Raw genomic sequence first — 23,911 nt, forward strand, 5'->3', positions numbered from 1 at the left:
ATTTTCCGGAAGTAATTTATCAATTAAAAACGTACATTTTTTAGAGTTCCCGATGAATATGAGGCTAATATGATAGCGTGCAGTGAATATTTGTAAAATCACGTCGAAACGGATAAATATGATATTTCCATGTGCCATTTTCACTCCCCCACGTTCATAGAAACAAACGAAGTTTCATTATTTTAAAGTTAATGTTCCGAACTTTCTCAGTGTGGGTGTGCATGTTGTGAGAAATTAACCGCCAATTAATCAAAATTTCACCGAAAATGTTACTGCTTTCGAGAACTAAGCATATTACTGCTCTCTGGACCTTTTTACCACATAAATAATCGAAATAAGCCACGATACAATTGTCATCTGTTAAAAAACAAACAGTTAAATGATTTCATGATTTGGCTCAAATTATCATGCAACTGTGAGTACTTTCAACATTGCTTTGTTTTTTCCATATTTATTGAAAATGATTACGACACGATATTTTGCTTACCAATACAGATATACTTCGCCTACTGCTCCACCTCGGTACACTCATTGGCTCAAGATATACAAATCGAACACGAAGAAGTTTGTTTTGTTTACTCTAGAAGTATAGACAGTTTTAAAACTTTAGCATTTATGTGTAGTAACTGGACAATTCTGAACTTTGATTGCATTCGAATAAATGAATCTAGAGAAGTGAGATGGCGTTTGTTAGCGACAACCTGTAAGTAAATTGGGAAAATGTTTAGGAAACAGAAGCATCGCAAGCCAAAACTAACTTCCACGATTACGGCGATGTGGCTTACTTCTATTCCTGTTGAAATCCATGAGTTCATTGAGCCAACATTGAACAAATATAATTGGTTTGATAACAAGACATTCTTGATATACTGGTGATATACTAAATGATACTGATGTTCGATCATATTTCATATCAACAGTGATCAGTGTAGTTTTTGCTACAATAAAAACGATCAGAAATTCCATCATTTGCTGGTCCCTTCTCAGCAAGAGCAGAAGCTAAAACCAATCCTTCTGAAGTTAAGCAGTTTCACTCCCCAGCTGAGCAGTTATCTTATATGCGATAAATGCCGCCATAAATGCATAACCATCCATGGCATCCCCGAGAGCTGCTTCCAAATTTTGCCCATCGCCGAACCAAATGACATCAAGATGGAACCAGAATTAATGATTGATGACAACGATCCGCCGTATAATGAAAATATTTTTGAGAGAGACTCTATCGTGGATTTTGGGCCGATCGAACAGGATGACGAAATGCAAATCAAAAGCGCAAACGGAGAAGTATTCTTCGTCAGCGAAGTGGACAAAGATGGCCATCGGCCATTAATTCCAAATGCTGAAACAAATACACAAAGAACAGTTGAATTGGATGCTACCGCGGAGGAAGGTTTGTCAACTAACTGTTACACACGATGAAAGTATGTACTGATCTGGATCTATTGCAGGAGGGTTACCGTTTAAATGTGAAAAGTGTGGTAAAACATTAGTTTCAAAAGCCGGACTAAAACTGCACCTTCGAATTCATACGGGTTTGTTAGAAATAATCGATTCAATAAAACGTTCAGCAGAATCATTGCTTTGCAGGTGACCGTCCCTATTCTTGTCCACATTGTCCGAAGACGTTTGTAAGACCTTCAGTGCTCCAATGCCACATTCGAACTCATACGGGTTGGTAGAACATGTTTTATTACTGTGAACTATTCAGTAGAGTCATTCCTCTATTTGTTATTTTTATTTGTATTTTATATTTTGTGTAAATAATGACAACATGTTCAAGAATTACTTTTTTCATCTCACATTTTCCGGGAAATGACTGTTTGAAAAATCGAACATTGGTCGAAACCCGCACTTTTTATTTGAAGTACAAACATACTACGAACTAAAAGTCACATCAATTAGCAAATATACTGCGTTAAAGATGCATTAATTTTATATTCCGCGACGAAAATGCACATGTTGATGGAAGTCTCTTTTTTTAAATGTGTATTAATCAGACCCAATCACTTATCATCTAACGTTTAGAGTCAAATTTCATCTTAAAATAAAACTTAATTTCGATACAATTAAGACTAACAATTTAATAATCAGTAAATCTAACTCTAGAGTGATTGGGCAGGATTAGAATTTAGAAGAAGGATGGAGCGAGTGGAGGAGTTTGGTTTAATGAAAAGGGAATAAATCAAAAAGCGATATAATGGGTCTGATCACGAACGTCACTTCACGGTGAACACGAAGTGAATTGTACACAACCTTATTACGGCTGTCACCGTGTGTGTAGAATCCAGAAGAGTTCATCCGTCGTGACAACTTTGACGAACTAGGTGTTATGAATACCACGATACTGTCATGTCACGGAGAAAAACAGGTATATTTGTCACCTGTGTTTTAGATGGTGAAAGCTAGTCACGCGGAATGGAGTAAGTTTAATTTCGTATTTATTTAGCTTTTTTTGCTACCATTTTGGATCTTGTCTTGTCTTGTTTAAGAAACAAAAGATAAACAAACAGCAATTAACCCGCCTGGTGGCACTTGTAGAACGAAATTCTGACGTATCCAGAGGACGTAAATTTGTTTATTTGGATTCGGTAAATGCGCTATGGGATGTAATTAAGGATTAAAAATGTAGTTCCCGTAGGCCCATTGAAACATGGCGGTGGTCTACTTCCGATTGTCTTGAATGAACAGAATTTTTTTGTTTTGGTCGAATTGTACTGATGCTTAAGTCCTTCCAAATCAACGCAGGCAACAAGAAGATTATGATATGTTGTAATCCATTTGACCATCGAGTCTAGGAGCAATGGTTATTCAATTGCAATACGGTGTTTAGGGATCGTTCGCGATGCCGTTGTTACCGTCTCGCCAAACAAAATCCTGCGCGATTTCTTGCAAAGATCGATTCATCGAGCTCTGGCGTTTTTGTTCTCTAAATGATCCAGCATGACTAATTTTATTTTATTATTTTATTTTGGCTCGAAATCAATGCCAGAACGAATATCGTTTCGAATGTGAGAAATATCAATTTGTTGCTTTTGATATTCAAAGTATAAATAACAGCGAAGTTATGAACCCTACTCAATGCCGCATTCATTCATTATAGCAAATTTGTTCATGCATCAGCGATATGAACAAAATGAACTCGTTTGTTATTGTCATCAATATAATGAGGGCATATTTGCTGATATTCTAAGACACTGCTTTGAGCAGTTTATTCGATCAGAAGGCTAGAGATATCATTACCAGCTTCGCTCATTCTCTAGCCAAATCTTTGCCTTGCATGCTTAAGCTGAAGCAGAATGGTCCAAATTACATCAAAATCAAAGTTTTAGCGATTCTTTCTCGTTCGAATTGCCAAGGCTTTGTGCCTGATCACGAACATCACTGCCACGTACGCTTTCACGTCACTTACACTTCACTTAATCTTTTTGTGTCTATCATCATTGTCACGGACAGTTGCGTGTGAAAATGAACTCCGTGAAGTGAAAGTATTCATTCCCGTTTATAAGAGACATGTTGGCTGCATAATGTCGGGTGTTTGAACGTTGAGTCGGTTGCATAATTTCGGACGTTTTAACGTTATGCAGGTAAAATTAATACAACGTATGAGATAATATTCAATTTAATTAATCGTATATTTTAGAACGACAAGTTTGCAATTATACCTCGATGATTAGTTTGCTGAATCAAATCCTGGCTGAGGAGGAATACTCGGTTGCTCGGGAATAATGTAGTTGTTGAACATATGGGAAGGTAATTCTACGCTAGAGATAAAACATGACTTTTATGTTTAATAATCGAAATCTCGCATGCTCTTGTACTTAGCTCTGTCTTACTCGTTTTAATAGTGAGAAATATTTAGAATATTTTTTTATGAACCGTTTCTACAATTTTGATGAATAATAATATCCTCTACATCTCAGAACAAACCCGAATTTACCCACCTCACGATCAGTATAATCTGAGCTACTCCCATATGGAATTCTGAAGTTTATTCATCTTATCCTTCCCATTTTCGGAAAAGCGGAAAGTGATTCAGATTTTCTTTAGACTGATATCAAAATCATGGAAAAAGAACTAGAGAAGAATTTAAAAACAGTATCTTGTGAATGCTTTGCAATGATAGACTAATTTTTTCCTTGTTTGAAACTTATTATCACTTTTTAATCCCTTCTCGTACGATCTAATTTTCGAAAAAGCGAACCAAATGCGAACGCTTCGATGGGGTACGCATCGAGTAATTCCACTTCTCTGCTGAGTGTCTCAGTAGCTTGTGATATGAAAGCGCACCACGAGGGAGACTCGATGCTGTACGTTATGGCACAATCATTTCACATCGAGTGACACTGTTGATGTTGTACGTGGAAGGGTTAATATTCTTTCATTCAAAGTATGGCTTCAAAACAATACCGTTGAAAATATATATATAACGTAAAAAGTTATAACTATCGTTCTAATTCTGGTCTGGTCCGCCAATTGTGAATGTTTGAATTACAAAAAACTAGCTCTGCAATGTTGGGAAAACTTTACAGTTATTATTTTATATTCAAAATATCAACAAATCAACATTATACATAATCAATAATCATCGTATTTGGGTCAGTGGCCTCCATTGCCATTTTATGGTGTTGCAACTCTCACTTAGTCTAATCCTAAAAATAGAAACAAAAAATTTCTGTTCGTTCTAAACAATCGAAAGTAGACCTCCGCCATGTTTCAATGGGCCTACGGGAACTACATTTTTAATCCTTAATTACATCCCATAGCGCATTTACCAAATACAAATAAACAAATTCACGTTCTCTGGATACGTCAGAATTTCGTTCTAAAAATGCCACCAGTAAATTGCTGTTTGTTTATCTTTTGTTTCTTAAACAAGACAAGACAAGATCCAAAATGTTAGCAAAAAAGCTAAATAAATACGAAATTAAACTTACTCCATTCCGCGTGACTAGCTTTCACCATCTAAAACACAAGTGGCAAATATACCTGTTTTTCTCCGTGACATGACAGTATCGTGGTATTCATAATAACACCTAGTTCATCAAAGTTGTCACGACGAATGAACTCTTCTGGATTCTACACACACGGTGACAGCCGTAATAAGGTTGTATACAATTCACTTCATTTTCACCGTGAAGTGACGTTCGTGATCAGGCCCATTGAGTCGGCCTTGGCTTATTTTAGAACGCAGATAATTTTCAATCAATTTAAGCTTGCTGAAACTGCGTTCGCACGATACCACTGTAACTGGGAGCGTCAGTAAAATTCGTAGTGCCATCTCGATGTTAGGATAAAATGCATCGAGAAAATATTTGAGAATAATGTTCATTTGCGTCTTAAACACTTCCACCTCTGATACAAGTTCCTCTGTTTCAACATATGATCCATGATCCTGATCCAATTGATCCATACTCATAGATGTTAGTCAGTCTCTCGCTATAAATGAAAAATCTGATGGTATGTCCGCTATAGCAGTGGTGGCCAAACTTCTCACCACCCCTTTCTACCAACACAATATGTTTTTTAAGTCACTGTTAATAATAAGTAGTAGTTTGATTGTAAAATGTTGTTTTCGGTAGCGAGAATAATGATTTCTTCTCAAAAACCAGTTAGTTATAATAACAATATGCTCTCTTATTTTTTATGTTTTTATTTTTATTGCGAACAATTTTATTTTAAACACATTGAATCCTGAATGTTTGTTTTGTATCTGATAAAGCGCTGGATACCTTAGATTGTATATTTTCGACATGTTTTTCTTATTTTTGTTTAAATACACTCAAATTTATTTGCAAACAGGCTTCCAAATAGTAAGCTGCCAAAGAAGAGCGATGTTTTCATAGTAGAAAATATTTTTTTGCGGATATAAGTATACTTTTTTTTTATTGGAAATCATGCTTTAGTGATGAAGAACATGAACGAGTTGTATATGTCGTTTGTTCCTTCATTGATAAAACTTTGTTAAAAATACATCTTTATTACACATATCACGCAGTTCCAACTGTATGCACAGTATGCGTCCTTATAATGCAGCTTAAGGGGAGAACCCGGTCTGGAAAGTCGAAAAAAAGTTTTTTTTTTTGCATTTTTCAGAAGCTAATGCCCTCAGAAATGTTGGAAAGTTACAGCCAAGATGACGTCACCTCAAGGGATATAGTATTGCTGTACGAATTTTTAAACGCGTTTTGACGTGGGACTACGTCTAACCGGAATATATGGAGGGTAAAATGAAAACCTAAACACAGAACATGCAGGAAAAAATGAAAGATTTCGAATGCTTATAGCTCGAACATTTCGTACTGGATAGGAGAGATGTTTGCATCACTTGATAGGGAATATTTCTACGCATCTATCGCAACTAACAGAATGTTGTTTTTCATTAGATACACAATTGAATAACTGTAAAATATTAGGCGTTATCTAAACGCCCTAACTGCATCGTTTTGATTGGCCCGATTTACGGTTTCCCTAACACAGCCATCAAAACCAAGCAGCCTTGGGGAAATCGGCATTGCAAATACATGAAAGTAGGGGGACTTTTGTTCTCATCGAAAAATGTTCCCTAACACAGACTTTAAAACCAAGCAGCGAAATCGGCATTGCAAACACACGAAAGAGCCTAGAGGCGAGTGAACTGAGAAGTTTAAACCCTCTTAAAGCCAAAAAGAAGAAAAAGAACACACGAAAGTAGGGGGAGCTTTTGTTCCCACCGAAATGTGTTCCCTAATAGAGATTTCCAAACCAAGGTGCCTGGAGAAATCGGTATTTCAAATTCATGCAAGTCGGGGGTATTTTTGTTCCGACTGGAATGTGTTTCCCTAACACAGACTTCAAATCCATGAAGCGTGGGGAGATCGGCATTGCGAATTCATACAAATCGGGGGTATTTTTGTTCCGATTGAAATGTGTTTCCCTAACACAGACTTCAAAACCGAGGTTTCTGGGGAAATCGGCTCTGCAAATAAATGCAAACTGCGAGTACTTTTGTCCTCGCTTGCCTTTGTGCAGAGTGGAATATGTCTGTCCTAACATGATCTTCTAAACTTAGGAACCTGGGAAAATCGTGCAGCCGCTAGAAGCGAATGAACTTCCCAGTTTCAAGCCAATTCGAGATTCGAGAAGTATGTACACTTTTGGGATGTAAACTTCAGAGGGAAATGTAAAATAAAATAATCGTTTGATAATTTTTTTTTGTTTTTATTGGAAAGATTTTCAGCCTTAGGCTGGTTCGTCAAACGTTTGATAATTCTTCCGTACATATATTTTGTTCTAGTCATCATACCAAACGTAAAAGGCCCGTCATTAAATTTACTTGTAACGAAGAACAATCAATCACAATAAATGAATTGACTTTACACGGCATTTGTTCATTTTTTTCACTCACAGAGCAAATATATTGAACTCAATTGAATTTGGAAACTGTTTCATTCAATCAAGAATTTAATCAATACAAACGAATGATTGCTAAGCTAAGGTAGTTCCACGTGAACCTTGCGGTTATATCATAGATATAACCCATTCATTTTTTTTTCTGGAAACCATGTTTTTTTCAGCTGGGTGTATCGATGACTCAGGATTTACTCGACCGATTCAACTGTTATTTGTTTTCAGCATGTCAAAATGGATTATCCTGAAACCTTTTTCTGATATTTCATTTTTTACAGTTTTTTATGAGCTTTCAAACACCGTTTTTTATGAGCTTTTTATGAAAAATAACTCATTTTTAACAAAAAAATCACAATTTTGGCATTTTTTTGGATTTTCAAGAACCCCTATGTGACGTTTTTGATATTGTCCTAAAGTTTCAAAATATTTATTGGAATTCGCCCTGCGATACCCCGTTGCTTCAAAACCGATACCGATTTTCGGACAGCATCTACGCATCCAGCTGTCAATAGCGTAATGATCATTATTCGTACATTAGACAATAACCAAAATACCCGAATATCACGCCCTTAAGCAATATCTGTGAAACAACGCATAGCATAAAGGGGCGCCCAGGGATACATAGCAAAAAATTAAAAGCGTATTAATATAATGTGATGTGATGTTGTTTCAATTTTGCGAAAATCAAAGAGAGGTTACTGGTTTCATGTACGGACAAAGGCAAATACTCACGATGAATGTTTTTTTTACTCAATTGAAAGATGAAATATAATAGGGGGAAAAATTGCAATTGAAAATTCTTGGATTTTGGCGCCCCCGGCAAATGCGGGGTTTGCCGCCCGCGCACTACGTTACAGAGAGGGAGCATTAGGTTGAGGTCGCGACTAGCCAAGATGCCGGTAAAATATACAAAGTTCGTACCACTAAACATATTTCTAAGGAGTTCACCAAACTCTGGTCCGGGTTAACGAACTTTAATGAATACTTTTCGGACACATATAAGAAATGGGCTGCATCCAAAGTGGACACAACAGCCGGTAAGTCAGATTGCCTTCCTAGTGCCCTGAGTGATTCCGATATATGAGCCCTGGCAGAATAAAAGTTTATACATGTTGGGAACGTGAAAACCTTGTTCCCAAAGAAGGCCCTCTGATGACAGTTCTGCTGTCATCATGTCGACGCTGGTATAACGGAAGGGAGTTGTACGTCAGACTGTATGTCAGTCAGTCAGCGTGTGATAATTTAGTAAGCAACACATATTTTAGAGTCCCGCAATAAAGATATTTTAATTCGTTATTCTAATGCACGTATCGCGTATTTCTCTCGGTCTAACCGAAACAGCCACCTCTTAAACCGCGATCGTAACAAGTGGCGACGAGTTATTAGTTTTTCGGTTGTGAAAACATCGGAAAATAGCATCATTCCACGTGCCTAAGAATGGAGGACGAACCTAACCTGTCGGGACATCTCTCAGCAGGAGCCGGTCGACAAACGCCTATTGTGTTCCCGCCGCATCCTGGAATGCATCAGAATCCCCTCCAGCAGCAGCACTTCACAAGCCTTCTTCCACAGCAGACACCGCAACAAGCACACACGTCCACCGAAGCCACCTACGCCCAGCTCATACAGCAGCTCAAGAGACAACACCAGGAATTTATTCAGCATCAACATCATCTTCTTTAGCAGACTATCTCCAAAATCCAGGTACAAGTACCGCCAAATCCTGAAACCATTCTTGATTCGTTAGCGAACAACATAAAAGAATTTCGCTACGAGCCGGAAAGCAACATAACCTTTTCGGCATGGTACGCTAGATACGAAGATCTTTTCGAGAAAGATGCTGCGCGTCTCGACGAGGAGGCAAAAGTTCGCCTGCTCATGCGCAAACTAGGAACAGAGGAGCACGAATGCTATATAAGCTTCATCCTACCTAAGCTGCCTATTCGGTACTGCTGAATCTGTCATCAGCAAGCGCTATCGTTGCTTACAAATAACCAAGCATTCCATCGAGGATTACGTCACATTTGCCTGTCGAATCAACAAAACCTGTGTTGACTTTGAATTGAGCAAACTCACCGAAGATCAGTTTAAGGAGGCGATCTGGCATAGTGGTAACATCCATGCCTCTCACGCTAAAGGTCACGAGTTCAATTCTCACTCCCGACATTCTTCCAGAAATGGAAGTAAAAAGTGACGAACCAGCCAAATGAGTTGAAAATCACTATAATACAGATAAATAAAAAATAATAATAAGATCAGTTTAAATGCTTGATGTTCGTTTGCGGACTTAAGTCGGAGGGAGACAGCGAAATCAGAACGAGATTACTGTCAAAAATAGAAGAACGTAACGACGTCACCTTGGAATAGCTATCTGAGGACTGTCAACGATTGTTGTCACTGAAGCGGGACACAGCAATGATAGAAATGTCATCACCAAGTATACAGTTCGTGAAACAGAGTAACAGATATCAACAGAAGCGTAATTTCGGACGAGGCAAACAGCAGTCCAGCAGGCACAGCGTCCGGTGATGCGCTCAAGCTTCTCTTTTAGTTCATCTGTACAATTTCTATCAACGGTGAACATCGTGAATTGCAGATCTACGTGGTGGACAAATCCCTTCATCTGCTAGGTATCGATATACTCGACGCTTTCGGGTTGTGGTCAGTGCCCATCAGCAATTATTGCAATCATATCGTAAGTCCTGCCACCACCGTAGAGTCACTCAAGGTGAAATATCCAGCAGTATTTCGAAGCGAGCTAGGAGTGTGCACTAAAACGAAAATAAAGCTCGAACTCAAGGAAGGTGCAGTTCCAGTTTTCCGTCCCAAACGTCCCGTTGCATATTCCACCTACGACGCAGTGGATAGTGAGCTGGATAGACTGGAAAGAGAGAGAATCATCACTCCCGTGGATTTCTCCAACTGGGCGGCTCCCATAGTAGTCGTTCGCAAGGCCAACGGTACCATCAGAATTTGTGGCGATTATTCCACCGGTCTCAACAACTCGCTGCAACCACAGCGGTATCCTCTTCCGTTACCGGAGGATATTTTTGCAAAATTAGCCAGCTGAACAATGTTCAGTCAGATAGACCTTTCTGACGCCTTCCTCCAGGTGGAAATTGATGAGGACAGCCGCGATCTACTTACCATCAACACCCACCGTGGATTGTATTGCTACAACCACCTTCCGCCAGGAGTCAAAACAGCACCAGGTGCCTTCCAGCAGCTAATCGACACCATGCTGGCGGGCCTTTCGTGCGCTTCTGGTTACCTTGATGACGTTGTCGTGGGAGGTAAAACAACGGAAGAACATCTAGCCAACCTCCGTGCAGTGTTCCAGCGTATTCAGGATTTCGGGTTCACCATCCGTCCAGAAAAGTGCACATTCGCTCAACGCCCAATAAAATATCTGGGTTATCTACTAGACCAAAGCGGACTACCCCTAGATCCGTCGAAGATACAGATCATCACCGACATGCCACCACCAACCGACGTTAAAGGAGTTCGTTCCTTCCTGGGAGCAATTAATTACTATGGTAAATTCGTACCTAGTATGAGATTCGCTTCCCACTTGATGAGCTACTGAAAGCCGAACCGAAATTCAGGTGGACGCCAGAATGTTAGAAGGCGTTCATTAAATTCAAGCAAATACTTTCATCCGACCTCCTGTTGACGCACTACAACACAAACCTTGATATCATTGTATCAGCAGACGCATCATCAGTAGGTATTGGCGCTACCATTAGTCACCGATTTCCGAATGGCGCCCTGAAGGTTGTTCAGCATGCGTCCCGAGTTTTAACACCAGCAGAGAAAAACTACAGTCAACCAGATCGCGAAGGGCTAGCGATCATTTTTGCAGTAACCAGATTCCACAAAATGATTTTCGGTCGTCAGTTCCTTCTGCAAACCGACCATGCTCCACTCTTGAGGATATTCGGCTCTAAGAAGGGCATTTCTGTATACACATCCAATCGACTTCAGCGATGAGCTCTAACGCTGCTCCTGTACGACTTCACCATCGAACATATCCGAACTGAGAAGTTTGGAAATGCGGACGTGCTTTTCCGCTTGATAAGACAACACGTAAAACTAGAGGAGGATTATGTCATCGCAACAATCGCCTTTGAAAACGATATCAGGTCAGTAACGGTGGATATTATTAACGCTTTCCCTTTGAGTTTTAGAATCGTTCAGAATGCTACTCAGTCCGATCCTACCACCAAGAAAGTGTATCGCTATCTCCACGATGGCTGGCCTACAATAAATCCAACAGAGCCGCAACTCAAACGGTTCTTCTACCGGAAAGATTCCCTAAACACGGTCGACTGTTGTATCATGTTCGGAGAACGCCTAGTTATTCCTTCGATGTACCGTAAGCGCTGCCTCGATCAGCTGCATCGTGGCCACCCAGGCATTCAACGTATGAAAGCTATTGCACGGTCATATGTTTACAGGCCATCCTTGGATGACGACATTATTGGCTACGTCAAGTCCTGTCGTCATTGTGTTGCATCAGCGAAAACAACACCTAGGTCAGCACCGCTATCGTGGCCTAAATCCAGCAAGCCTTGGGAACGCGTCCATATGGACTACGTTGGACCAATTGATGGGGACTATTTCCTCGTTGTCGTCGATTCACACTCTAAATGGCCAGAAATAATCCAGACCCGTTCCACAACCACAGAAGCTACAATTGGCATTCTCAATGATGTATTCGCTCGTATGGGGATGCCCAAAACACTGGTTAGCGACAATGGCCCTCAGTTTACCAGTGCCAAGTTCCAGGCCTATTGTGCGGAAAACGGAATCGAACATTTGACCACCGCACCATTCCACCCTCAATCAAACGGTCAGGCAGAACGTTTTGTAGACACGTTCAAGCGGTCTGTAAAAAAAATCCAGGAGGAGAGAGGCACCATAAAGGAAGCACTCAGCACCTTTCTGCTTGTTTATCGAAGCACTGCCAATCCTTCCGCACCAGACTGCAAATAACCTGCTGAAATAATGTTCGGTCGTCCGATCCGAACCTGTTTGGAATTGCTTCGGCCTCCAGCGCCCCACGTCAATGCGATCAGAAGCTAAAGCGAAGTTACCAGCGTGATGATCCTGTTTTCGCCAAAGTCTATGTTAACAACAAATGGCATTGGGTACCAGGAGTTGTCCGCGAAAAATTCGGCAACGTAATGTACAACGTTTTTCTCGACAATGGAAGACTTGTGAGGTCACACATTAATCAGCTGAAAGACCGTACTGTAGCTAACAAAGAACCCGTAGTCACACCCATTCAACGCAAACGGCTTCTTCTGGACATCCTTCAAGATGAGTGGAATTTGGCTCCACCAAGCGCTTCAATTCATACATCAAAGCTCTCCAGTCATACTAAACAGTCTTCGCCAGTATCATCAGGTAATGTGATTTCCTTGCCGTTATCGACACCGAACACCATCGTACCAGTTTCGATTTCTCCACCGGAACTAACGTCGTCATTGTCATCGTCATCGTCTTCGTCTACGTCTTCTTCGTTTGCGTTACAATCTTCTTCAACCCTGTCGTCGACGAATTCAGCCACTTCGGACTTTCAGTCCGCTGTTGAAGCAGAAACATCAGCTCCGGTTCTCATACGTCGCTCGTCTCGCAATAGAAGATCGCCCACGCGATTTGACCCGTACCAGCTGTATTAGAGGGGAGATGTTGGGAACGTGAAAACCTTGCTCCCAAAGAAGGCTTACTGATGGCAGTTCTGCTGTCATCATGTCGACGCTGGTATAACGGAAGGGAGTTGTACGTCAGACTGTATGTCAGTCAGTCAGTGTGTGATAATTTAGTAAGCAACACATATTTTAGAGTCCCGCAATAAAGATATTTTAATTCGTTATTCTAATGTACGTATCGCGTATTTCTCTCGGTCTAACCGAAACAGCCACCTCTTAAACCGCGATCGTAACAATACAGGACCAGACCACATGCTCGATGTCATGATAACCATCACCACAAACACAAATATCACTACCGACGATCCCAATGCGATACGGATGTGCATCTAACAAGTAATGATTAGACATAAGACGGGACATCACGGGCCTGATTCTCGAATACACTTCACGGTGGAACCGAAATGAAGTGTATCCGCGATGACAGCGATGAGGTGTCGACATCTGGATACGAAATTAGTTTCCCACAAAAACTATCATTATAATAAAAAAAAATAACTTCAGATAAAATTTGGGTATGAGATTGTTTTACCAAGCGAAGGAAACAAAATTTTCCATTCACATTGAACACTAATTTGATACGGAGAAGTTATTTTTTATTGATAATTTTTATTTGAGAAGTGCTCATTCTGCTTCAGAACCCATTCTTATCTTTCACGCTTCACCAACTCGTAAAAGGTAGTTCAATGGTGTGTCGTTCATTTCATTTACGCCGTGAAGTGCATTCGAGAATCGGGACCCACGTGAATGAAGTCCTGACCTACATTCAATCCCCTGATCCACGCGTTCGTCGATACCTTGAGAATAATTGTATCTATCCAGCGACCCATATTATATTCACTCCAATTGTGTTGCCAATTAGTGCCTTCCAATCTTAACTAACGAGTCCGCATTCTCGTTACCTGGAATGCAGCAACCGGCTGGAATCCAGGATTATATGATCCAGTAAGATTTTTCGATTAGACTACTCAAGAGCTAAGACAAGACATGACAACTGGCTTCTTACTCTTCTTCCTCGTCCAAGCGCGAACAAGAGGGATGCCGATGTCATGATTCCAAATGAGATAAAATTTCTGAAGACTATTTTTCCACATCCCTAACATATGTGTTCGTATCGTATACAGTAAAGGCTGATTTAGACGATGCCAGTCATTGCTCTAGTTGAAGTATCCAGTGAACAGAGAACAGACACTCTGTTCAAGTTACTTGTACCAATATCGAACAAGTAATTGGTCTCAAACTTGAACAGAGTGTCTGTTCTCTATTCACTGGATACTTCAACTAGAGCGCTGACTGGCATCGTCTAAATCAGCCTTTAATTTACATTTAATGCGACATTTTGATAACTGGACAGACCTGTCGCGTAAATTCGTCAATTGACGAATGCTGAATCAGCTCATGCGACATCTACATTAGAGCTCAGAACCACAAAAGTGAGGGTGTTTGTTTATTTTACGCACTGAAAAGCAAGATTCGGTTGTGATTATTCATTTTATTTCAATTTAGATTCATTTCAGCCATTGAATGTCATCAGTATATGGTAAGAAAGTTGGAGTTTTGTATATTTACGATGGTTTCAACACGCGATTTGACCAAAGTCATAGATAATCTTCGAAAATTTTAAGTTTGATAATGCAATGATACTTTTGAAAATGTTATTGATACTATGGATAATTGCGATGAAATCGATATCATATCAAATTGGCTGATATAATTCATTATGTAGGGGCCGATACGAGAAGGATTTGCAGTATTTTTAAGGGCAAAACACCCTATTCGTCGTTTACTTAGTTGAAAAAAAATTAAAGTTGCAATACTTATAACAAGCCATTCCTAGTAATATACATATCACATTGTAAAATGATGGTTTTCTAACCTTTTCAGCGTGGAAAGAATACTTGAATTCGGAAAATTTGAAGGAAAATTCGGATTTTTCTAACAAATTTAAACGAATTTCATATTAAAAAAAACAAAACATCCTCATTTTACTCGCTGCGCCATCTGGTTGTAAATCCAACGTAAATTCGTCAATTGGCGATCTAACGCAAAACGTAAACGATCGATGAAACATCTGGATTTTCATTCTGAACTAAGAAAATGATGCTAATGTAACCTGAAACTCAATGCAGAAACCATGCATTTTTCAACTTGTTTTTGATTGTGCTCTCGAATTTCCTCTTTTGATTCAACCTTAGTCAACATTTATACAGTTTTCACTACTGAAAGAGGTAAGAAAATAACATGCTATATATAAAATTGCGCAGAATTTAATTTCTTCCAAACTCATCGCAGTCAAATAATCTTTTATGATTATAACATTGCAATTTATGGAAAGAAGTACAAACCTCCCATAAACTCATATCGCAAAATTTAAAACCATCATCACTTTCACCGCAGCGCCGCCTAGGTGTAGATTTGTACGTTAGATCGCCAATTACAGGTCAAAACCGCCTTCAATGCAGGGGTTAGACATGAATTGAATAATAGGCTACCCAAAATCAAAATCAATATGGCGTCATTTGTTTACCAACATATCATTTGCGAGGATTGTAATCGTTGAAATATCTCCGTGATTAAAAATAAACTAACTGTATGAGCGATTTTCATATTTCGATTTCACATGGAGGTGTTCACTTTAACATGGAGTTTAAAGTTAGCCACTATTCGACTATGTAACCGGACCGAGTTTAAACAACAGTAATTGAGAGAACCAGAATGTCAGAGAATCGCAGCAATATTGGGTACATTTGCAATATGAGGGATTTGACGTTTTAGTCATACCCCTGCTCCAATGCGACACTAAAACGCGATTCACATACAATATCCACGTCACGTTCACGTTCCGTCACGTCACGTTGCGTCAATTATGCTTCCATGAAATTCCTCACATACATTCACATACACCAGCAACGGCAAGTCGAAGTTGCCGTTGCCGGTGTATGTGAATGTTTGCATAAGAACTACTTGGTAGAATAATTGACGCAACGTGACGGGACGGAACGTGAACGTGAACGTGACGTGGATGTTGTATGTGAATCGCACTTCGATGACATTGTTAAGCGAATCAACATTAAGGATGATATGTTTTGGGTAACCGATGCTTGGAACGAGGTACCGGCTGATTCCATTGTCAAGTCATGGAAAATGCTGATAGCCCGTTGTCGGTTATAATAAAATGCATACTTTGGATTCTGAAGAAATTGATTGACCAGAACAATACCGTGCACGACGAGGATGTGGAGTTTGAGGCCCTGATCGACGATGCATCAACATTGTTTTGCATCCAAACACATATTTCTACGACGATGAAAATTCGTTTTCCATTGCCGAGGGTGCGAATGCTTTATCAGTTTTGGAACTACATCAGGTTGATGAAGATGAAGAGTAGGATGCAAATGGAACAGCCTTATGTGGAATCGAAAAAGTTATTGCTTGGACTGAGGAAAACGGATTTCTATTGGAAAGACAATTCCTGCTGCGAGAATTGCGTAGAAATATTTTAGAGAAAATCATTCATCCACCAAATGTTAGCTTTCAATTTTTGCTTTGTTGCATATTATGCACATTAGAGTGCCAATGAATGTATGGGAAAAAAGAGTCCTTCAAATTTTCGAAAAAGACTTCCTGCAAAATATTGATTCCCGCGAAAAAATATCCTATGCAAAATTTCAGCTCAATCGGACTTTATTTTCTAGTATCGCACAGCCGTCAATGTTTAATTTTTTTTAAACTATAAAATCACCCAAGGGATATTATCAAAAATCGAATTTCGGGATTTAGATTACAAAAATCGTGATGACAGTAGATCTCGACGTTTCATGACTCAAATTTTGGCGTCTTTGCGACAATAGTAAATAAAGTCCGATTGAGTTGGAATGTTGTATATTGAAAGTTTTCGAGGGAATCAACATTTTTCAGGAAGTTCTATTCGTAAATTTGAGATGACCATTTTCATTAGCACTCTAAGGCTAAGGTTACTTTGGATCGGAGTACGCACGAAAATTTGATTGTACGAATAGAAACAAACAATTTTGTTTGATAGAAGCTGACGAATTCGAACGAAGCAAGGGGGAAGCAATGTAACCACACCAATACAACTCAATGTGGTTGTTTACTTTCACTATTGCATGCAATTCGTACGACCACTTTTCTGCATCCAGTGTCACCGCCGCCTAATGCACATCGTTACTCACGAATTTGTTTTTAAACTGTAATAAATAATAATTTGCCAAACGATTTTTTCCGATTTGTTCTGCAATAATATCGTAACATATGAACATTGTGTCCCACACGATCAGGTGAGTCTCCAGCTGAAGCAGCAGTCGTCGGGAAACGACATGCCTGGATATCCAAACCGTACCGTTGCGCTCACTCAATCGTAATGGGTCGTCAACGACTAATGTGATCAAAGCGAATGGAACTAGGAGCAGTACGGTACAAGCCCGCCGGTAGTGGCTCTTTCATATACCCACTAGCACAGCTCCCACAATCGCTGAATTGCCAATCCCAGCAGCAACGGCAACAACCCTCACGTCCCGTAAAACAGCAATGAAGACAATAACTTGCAGCAGTCACCGAAACACAACAATGATGCCAACAGCGTAAACAAACAAACACTTAGCGGTATGCATTCTTCATTGCATGCCATTTGTTATCCTCTTTCTCGGAAACGCTAGCCGTTCATTTGGCCGCTGTCAATTCGAACTCAAGTAATGGCTGAACAGCAATTCTGACATAACGTTCCACCTTATTATACCGCCTTGGGTTTATCACTTATTTTGTATAGAACACTATCTCGTGCGGGGAGTCTTGCTATCCTAGTAGCCTGTTTAGAGGTTTAGAGTCGACACGTTAAAATTATCGCACAGATCATAAATCAATGTGGCACGAGAATCATAATATGAGGGGCTTAGAATGAAAGTGTAGGTGATTTGATCGATTTCTCTACGTCGACTCTCTCTTTTGGTCAGAACTTAGCTGCAAATACATTCCCAGCTGTATTTGACAATGTGGAATATAGGTCAGAACCTCATCTATCAGATTCCATAGCAAACTTGAATTGGAACGTTTATGCAGTTGAGTTATTAACTAAATAAAAAGTTGATGAAGAGAAATTGATCAAGTTACTTACACCCCTTGCATTCTGAGCCCCTCGTATAATGATCCCAAACCCATTTCCATTCCATGCGAATTGCAATCACCAATATCTCTGAGCTGTTGACAGTAAACTGTAGTTCTAGGAGGAATAAAAATTGAAGCAATACAGAGGTCTCTGCCATTGATTTTTGTCTTACAACCTCCATTCCTGTCATCGGAGGAAAATGGACTCTATAAAAGGAGAGGCATTTTCCTCTAGATGGAATTTTGCCTGTCGGGAATTCGAGCCCGCACGACCCGGCAGGTAGATGTTTCCGACACCGTTTGGTACTCAAGAAGTACCTACAAAGCAAAATTAAAATGAATAGTGAAGTGTCTCAGGTAACAATCTATAAAAGGACAGATACTTACCAACAATGGTAGCACACGAGAGAGATACGCCCGTATCATCAAATGCAAACACGAACTCGAAAAGATCTTGGGCTACATCATTACAAAATCAAATGGACTCTTCTTCTTCGATTGGGTTCCGGCGAATCTTGAAGAAAATTATGATTCTCATCACAAAATCATCTTTATATGCATTATTGATCAGATGCAAACCCACATGTATTTCAAAAAGAGGAGGTGATTGCTATTGCTATCGCAACATGTTGGAAGACTTTTTCCGGCTAGAATTGAAAGATCTAAACATCAATGATATGTGATTTCAACAAGACGGTGTCGCTTGCCACACAGCGCACGTTACAATGGATTTATTGAAAAGTAAGTTTGGTGAATGTATTATTTCGAGAAATGGACATGTCGATTGGCCGCCTCGTTCATGAAATTTGACTCCACTGGATTTATTTGTATGGGGCTATGTCAAGTCACCGATCTATGCCAACAAGCCAGCAACTTTGGCTAATGCAATTCCCAACATTCCGGTCGAAATGTGTGGCCGAGTAGTGGAAACTTGGGTCCATCAGATCGATCGCTGTAAACGGGTCCATGGTAGTTATATGACCGAAATCGAATTTCATTTTTAAAATGTGAAAGTTGATCTACAACCAGAATAAATTTGAACACCATATCTCAAAAAATATGTGTTTTATTAAAAAAATACTATGGGTGGGTTATATCTAGGATATAACCGCAAGGTTGTTATAGGACTACCGTTGGATTAGTAATCATTTGAGTGTATTGGTTAAGTTATTTATTGAACCAGTGATTGAATGTAACAATTTCCGAATTCAATTGCGAACAAATTCCAATTAAGGTCAATTCATGCATTGGGATAGATTACCGTCTTCGTTGCAAGTTTGACGTATGACATGATGCCTTGTTAATTCCATTCATTTATCGTGGACTTCCAAAATATGAAAACGGAAGAATTGCAAAACGATCAATGTAGTTTACATTTCCATCTGAGCATCTCTCAAGTGAATGTACTTCTCGAACCGCAAATTTGCTTGATGTGATAAACTTCAGGCACTCAGTTTTGATTTTGACATGTAAGTAGAACGCATATCGACGTTATCGCAGCAAATTATTATCAATATTCTGCCAAATGGCATACATAGAAGTTCAGTGAACTGAAAACATGAAAGGATATCTTCCAAAGCAGTCTTGAATAACTGAGCCAGACCGTTGTGTTCATACCGATTTTGAAGTTCTCACACATTCCGGAGTGCAAAAATGCTTGCGGCTATAAAAGTATCCACATCTTGCATTTATTTTGCAACAACGATTTCCCCAGGCTCATTAGTTTCGAAATCTGTGTTAGAGAAACAAATTCCGGGTTGCAGAAATGCATGCGAGTACAAAAGTGCATCTATTTTGCAATGCTGATTTGTCTAGGCTCCTTGTTTTTGAAGTCTGTGTTAGGGAAGCACACAGATTCCAGCGTACATCGTACATCAACCACTGCGCAATCATAGCTGAGTGGATTTCTGAGCGGACATTCGTTTGTATACAGATTTGTGTGATTTCGATAGCCCCATTTTCAAAGCAATTTTTAGACTATTGAAACTATTTTGCGGGTCAATAATTAATAAGCATATAACTGTTGAACATTTTATTTTTCGAATGAAGTGATTATCATACCACTTCGTTCAGTCGGCAAAGAGTTATTAACGTTCAAAACCCTGCACTCCAAGCATCATGGTCTCGTATTCGAAACTTTGAACAGTACAGAAATGAAAGATGTAGTCCTGGTTCAAAAAAGTTGACAGCTCCATAATGAACGACCCGGGCTGAATCCGATCTCTAACCCGAGCTCAAACTAAAGCCTATTCATACTCTTCCTCAAACTTGATCCAATGGGTAAGGAATAAGAATAGCGTATGAGAGTGTGCGAGCTATTGCTTTTCAATTTTGAAAAAACGTTTAGCCGAAAATACGTACTCAAAGTGCACGTTCGAACACACATGGATACGTTGAAGAAAGCTCTACTCAATCAACCATTCAACAGAGTAATTTCTTTGCAGGTGAGCGTCCCTATTCGTGTCCACATTGTCAGAAGGGATTCGCACATAGTTCACATTTTCGAAAGCACATTCGATCTCATTCGGGTTAGTAGAACATGTTTTTTTTACAATGAAGCATTCGCAGAATCATTCCTTTCCAGATAAGCGTCCTTTTTCTTGTCCACACTGTCCGAAAGCGTTTAAGGAACCTTCAGCACTCCGAGATCACAATCGAGTTCATACGGGTTGGTAAAGGATGTTTTACTATAATGAATCATTCAGCAGAGCTGTTCTTTTGCAGGAGAACGACCCTATTCTTGTCTACATTGTCCGAAGACGTTTACGAAATCTATAGAGTTCAAACATCACATTCGAACTCATACGGGTCGGTAAAGAATGTTTTACTGTAATGATCCATTCAGCAGAGCCAGTTTTTTTGCAGATGAACGTTTAAGGAAAAGTTATTTGGATTTGGACGAGAGTTTGATGAAGGACCAGATCCAATTACATACGGGTGAGCATGAGAATGAGAATGTTATGTTTTGTGAACATTTACTGAAGATATTTTTCAGGAGAGGAACTACTTAAATGTGAAAAGTGTGAAAAAACATTTTTCTCAAAATATAGACTAAAAGACCACGCTAGGTCTCATACGGGTTGGTAGGACACGTTTTATTACAATGAACCGTTCAATAGAGTCATTCCTTTGCAGACGAACGTCCCTATTCTTGTCCACATTGTCCGAAGGCGTTTAAAACATCTTCAGTACTCCAACGCCACATTCGAATTCACACGGGTTGGTAGAACATGTTTCATTACAATGAACCATTCGCAAAGTCTTTCCTTTGCAGACGAACATCCTTATTCTTGTCCGCATTGTCCGAAAACGTTCAAGGAACGTTTATCACTCCGAGATCACATTCGAATTCACACGGGTTGGTAAAAAATATCTTACATAATGAACCATTCAGTAGGGCTATTGTTTTGCAGGAGAAGGTCCCTATTCTTGTCTACATTGTCCCAAGACTTTTATGAAGTCTAGAGCATTCAAACGGCACACTCGAACTCATACGGAACCACCTAAATGTGAAAAATGTGAAAAAACATTTGTCTCAAAATATAGACTAAAAGTGCACGTTCGAACTCATACGGGTTGGTTGAAAAAAGGTCTATTTAATAAACTATTCAGCAGAATAATTTCTTTACAGATGAATGTTCCTAACGGGGATCTTCGTAGCATCAATTGTTACGTGTTCGCTTACTAAGCGATCGATCGTGAGTTCAAAACTCAGAGCCTTCAATTGATCATTTTCGTGCGCTAATATAGTGGTGGAGATCGATTCACGGTCGGAGTCCTGGCCTCTCTCCATCCACACATGCTCTGCTGCTTGCAACAAGATGCATCCGACTGTTTTTGTTATTGATAATACAACAAATCTATCAGCTGTCTCCGTTGTCCGCTCCAACTGAACAATGGAACAGTAAGAATACTTTTACACCGAAAAGTACAATTTACCATATATATATCGATACGATAAACATCTCACATGTACACGGTTAAATCAAGCTCTGTAACAGCTGAAATGCTAATAAACCTAAAAAAATAAACAAAAGAAATAAAAAAAGGTCTCTATCCTCGTTGCGTTGTCCGAAAGCATTTACGACCAGTATTTCATAGCACGCGAGGAGCTCAAATTCATCGCACCGCACCGCGTTTACTATGTCCTCGGCCTTTGACGATTACTCGGAACCGAATAACTTTCAACGTATAAACCCGGCTTAAGGTGAAGGTGTAAGCTAGCCACAAATGGCTGCCACAATGGCGCTCATTTCTTTCATCTCCCTCCCTCACCCCTCGCCCGAAAATCAATAATTTTGCGAAACAGTGTGAAGAAAATTATCGTTTTCGCACACTTCCAATCAGGTAATATGAACCAAACTCTAATCGATTACTTACAAGATAATAAATTTTCATCTGTTTTTCAATATACAGTGCGACAGTTTGGTTGATATTACTTGATGGGAAGTGTGCGAAAACGATCATTTTCTTCATACTACAGTAGAACCCCGATTATCCGCGAAATAGTCGGGCTAGGCCATCGCGTATAACGAAAATCGCGGATAATGCAATATTAGACTAAAAATGAGGTACAAACACGAAAAATATATATTTTAGCATGAAAACTATGTTTCATCAATAAAGAAATTATTGAATTATCAATCTGCAAGGTCGTGTACATCAGTGATCAGATAATGTAAAGGCCATGACCAAAACAAAAAAGCAAGACTCTACCACTCACTGACAAATTTCGGGAAGGTTTATAGATTTACAAGGGAACTCACTTTCGCGGATAATCCGCACCGCGGATCAACCGCTCACGGATATTCGAGGTTCTACTGTATTTCGCAAAATTATTGATTTTCGGGCAAGGGGTGAGTGAGGGAGATGAAAGAAATGAGCGCCATTGTGGCAGCCATTTGTGGCTAGCTTCCTCCTTCACCTTAAGCCGGGTTTATACGTTGAAAATTATTCGGTTCCGAGCAATCGTCAAAGGCCGAGGACATAGTAAACGCGGTGCGGTGCGTTGCGATGCGATGCGGACCGATGAATTTGAGCTCATCGCGTGCTATGAAATACTGATCGCTTCAGATCGCGCGTTTTTGACGTAGAACTACGTCTTTCATTAAGGGTGCCGAATCAGAAAACAGGTCACGTTTTTATGAAATAAAGTTACGTTAATAACTATTTTTGCCGCGAATGGATTTTGGTGATTTACATAGTAAACGAATCGGAAATTCCCTAAGATTTGTTTAATATGCTATACATTAGAATGGTTAAAATTCATGAAAACTTTAACCGTTCCCATTTTCCAATACATTTGTTATGTCCATTTCTGTGCTTTCCCGAACAGAGCTGTTTATAACGAGCAACTTATCGACGACCAACGGAGGGGAAATCGTAGGATTTGAAGTCTCCGTGAACAAAGGAAAAGTAGAAGAATGAAGGGGAATACTTGCCTAGAGTATGAACAGTGGATCTCGCTAAGGCCAACTTTCATTCGGCATCGGACTGTTGAGCAATCCTGTTCACTTTGCTTTCGCTGCGTTTCGATCTAAGATTGGACCCTACCAGTGGTAATCCAACTTGGATATCGTCGTGTGGTTTTTTCTTTTCGTTTTTCGCGTTATTCGTGTCGTGTGTTTTTCTTTTTTCCGCGTCATAAATTTGACGCTTCGCGTAGTGCGTGATGAGCAAGAAGAAGAGGA

At 39.7% G+C, this 23,911-nt stretch overlaps 1 protein-coding gene across 1 annotated transcript; it reads left to right on the top strand.

The window, feature by feature from the left end:
- The first annotated feature begins 553 nt into the window (after window positions 1–553).
- Window positions 554–22,230, top strand: LOC129775626 (zinc finger protein 883-like). The gene is made up of 13 exons (XM_055780586.1): window positions 554–703; window positions 921–1,390; window positions 1,449–1,532; window positions 1,588–1,671; window positions 20,666–20,749; window positions 20,806–20,889; window positions 20,946–21,029; window positions 21,087–21,158; window positions 21,217–21,300; window positions 21,357–21,440; window positions 21,496–21,579; window positions 21,635–21,796; window positions 21,853–22,230. The coding sequence occupies exons 1-13, from the start codon at window positions 681–683 to the stop codon at window positions 21,864–21,866; spliced, it is 1,413 nt and encodes a 470-aa protein (XP_055636561.1). The 5' UTR covers window positions 554–680; the 3' UTR covers window positions 21,867–22,230.
- The last annotated feature ends 1,681 nt before the right edge of the window (window positions 22,231–23,911 follow it).

This window comes from Toxorhynchites rutilus, chromosome 3, assembly GCF_029784135.1.
Source record: "Toxorhynchites rutilus septentrionalis strain SRP chromosome 3, ASM2978413v1, whole genome shotgun sequence".
In the NCBI taxonomy this organism is placed as follows: Eukaryota; Metazoa; Arthropoda; class Insecta; order Diptera; family Culicidae; genus Toxorhynchites; species Toxorhynchites rutilus.

Excerpts from the sequence above, each read along its gene's own strand:
- LOC129775626 (XM_055780586.1), top strand. The coding sequence starts at position 681 with ATGGCGTTTGTTAGCGACAACCT. Across the intron at positions 704-920 it reads GCGTTTGTTAGCGACAACCT|TGATCAGTGTAGTTTTTGCT; the intron begins GTAAGTAAATTG and ends TCATATCAACAG. Across the intron at positions 20,890-20,945 it reads TCACAATCGAGTTCATACGG|GAGAACGACCCTATTCTTGT; the intron begins GTTGGTAAAGGA and ends GTTCTTTTGCAG.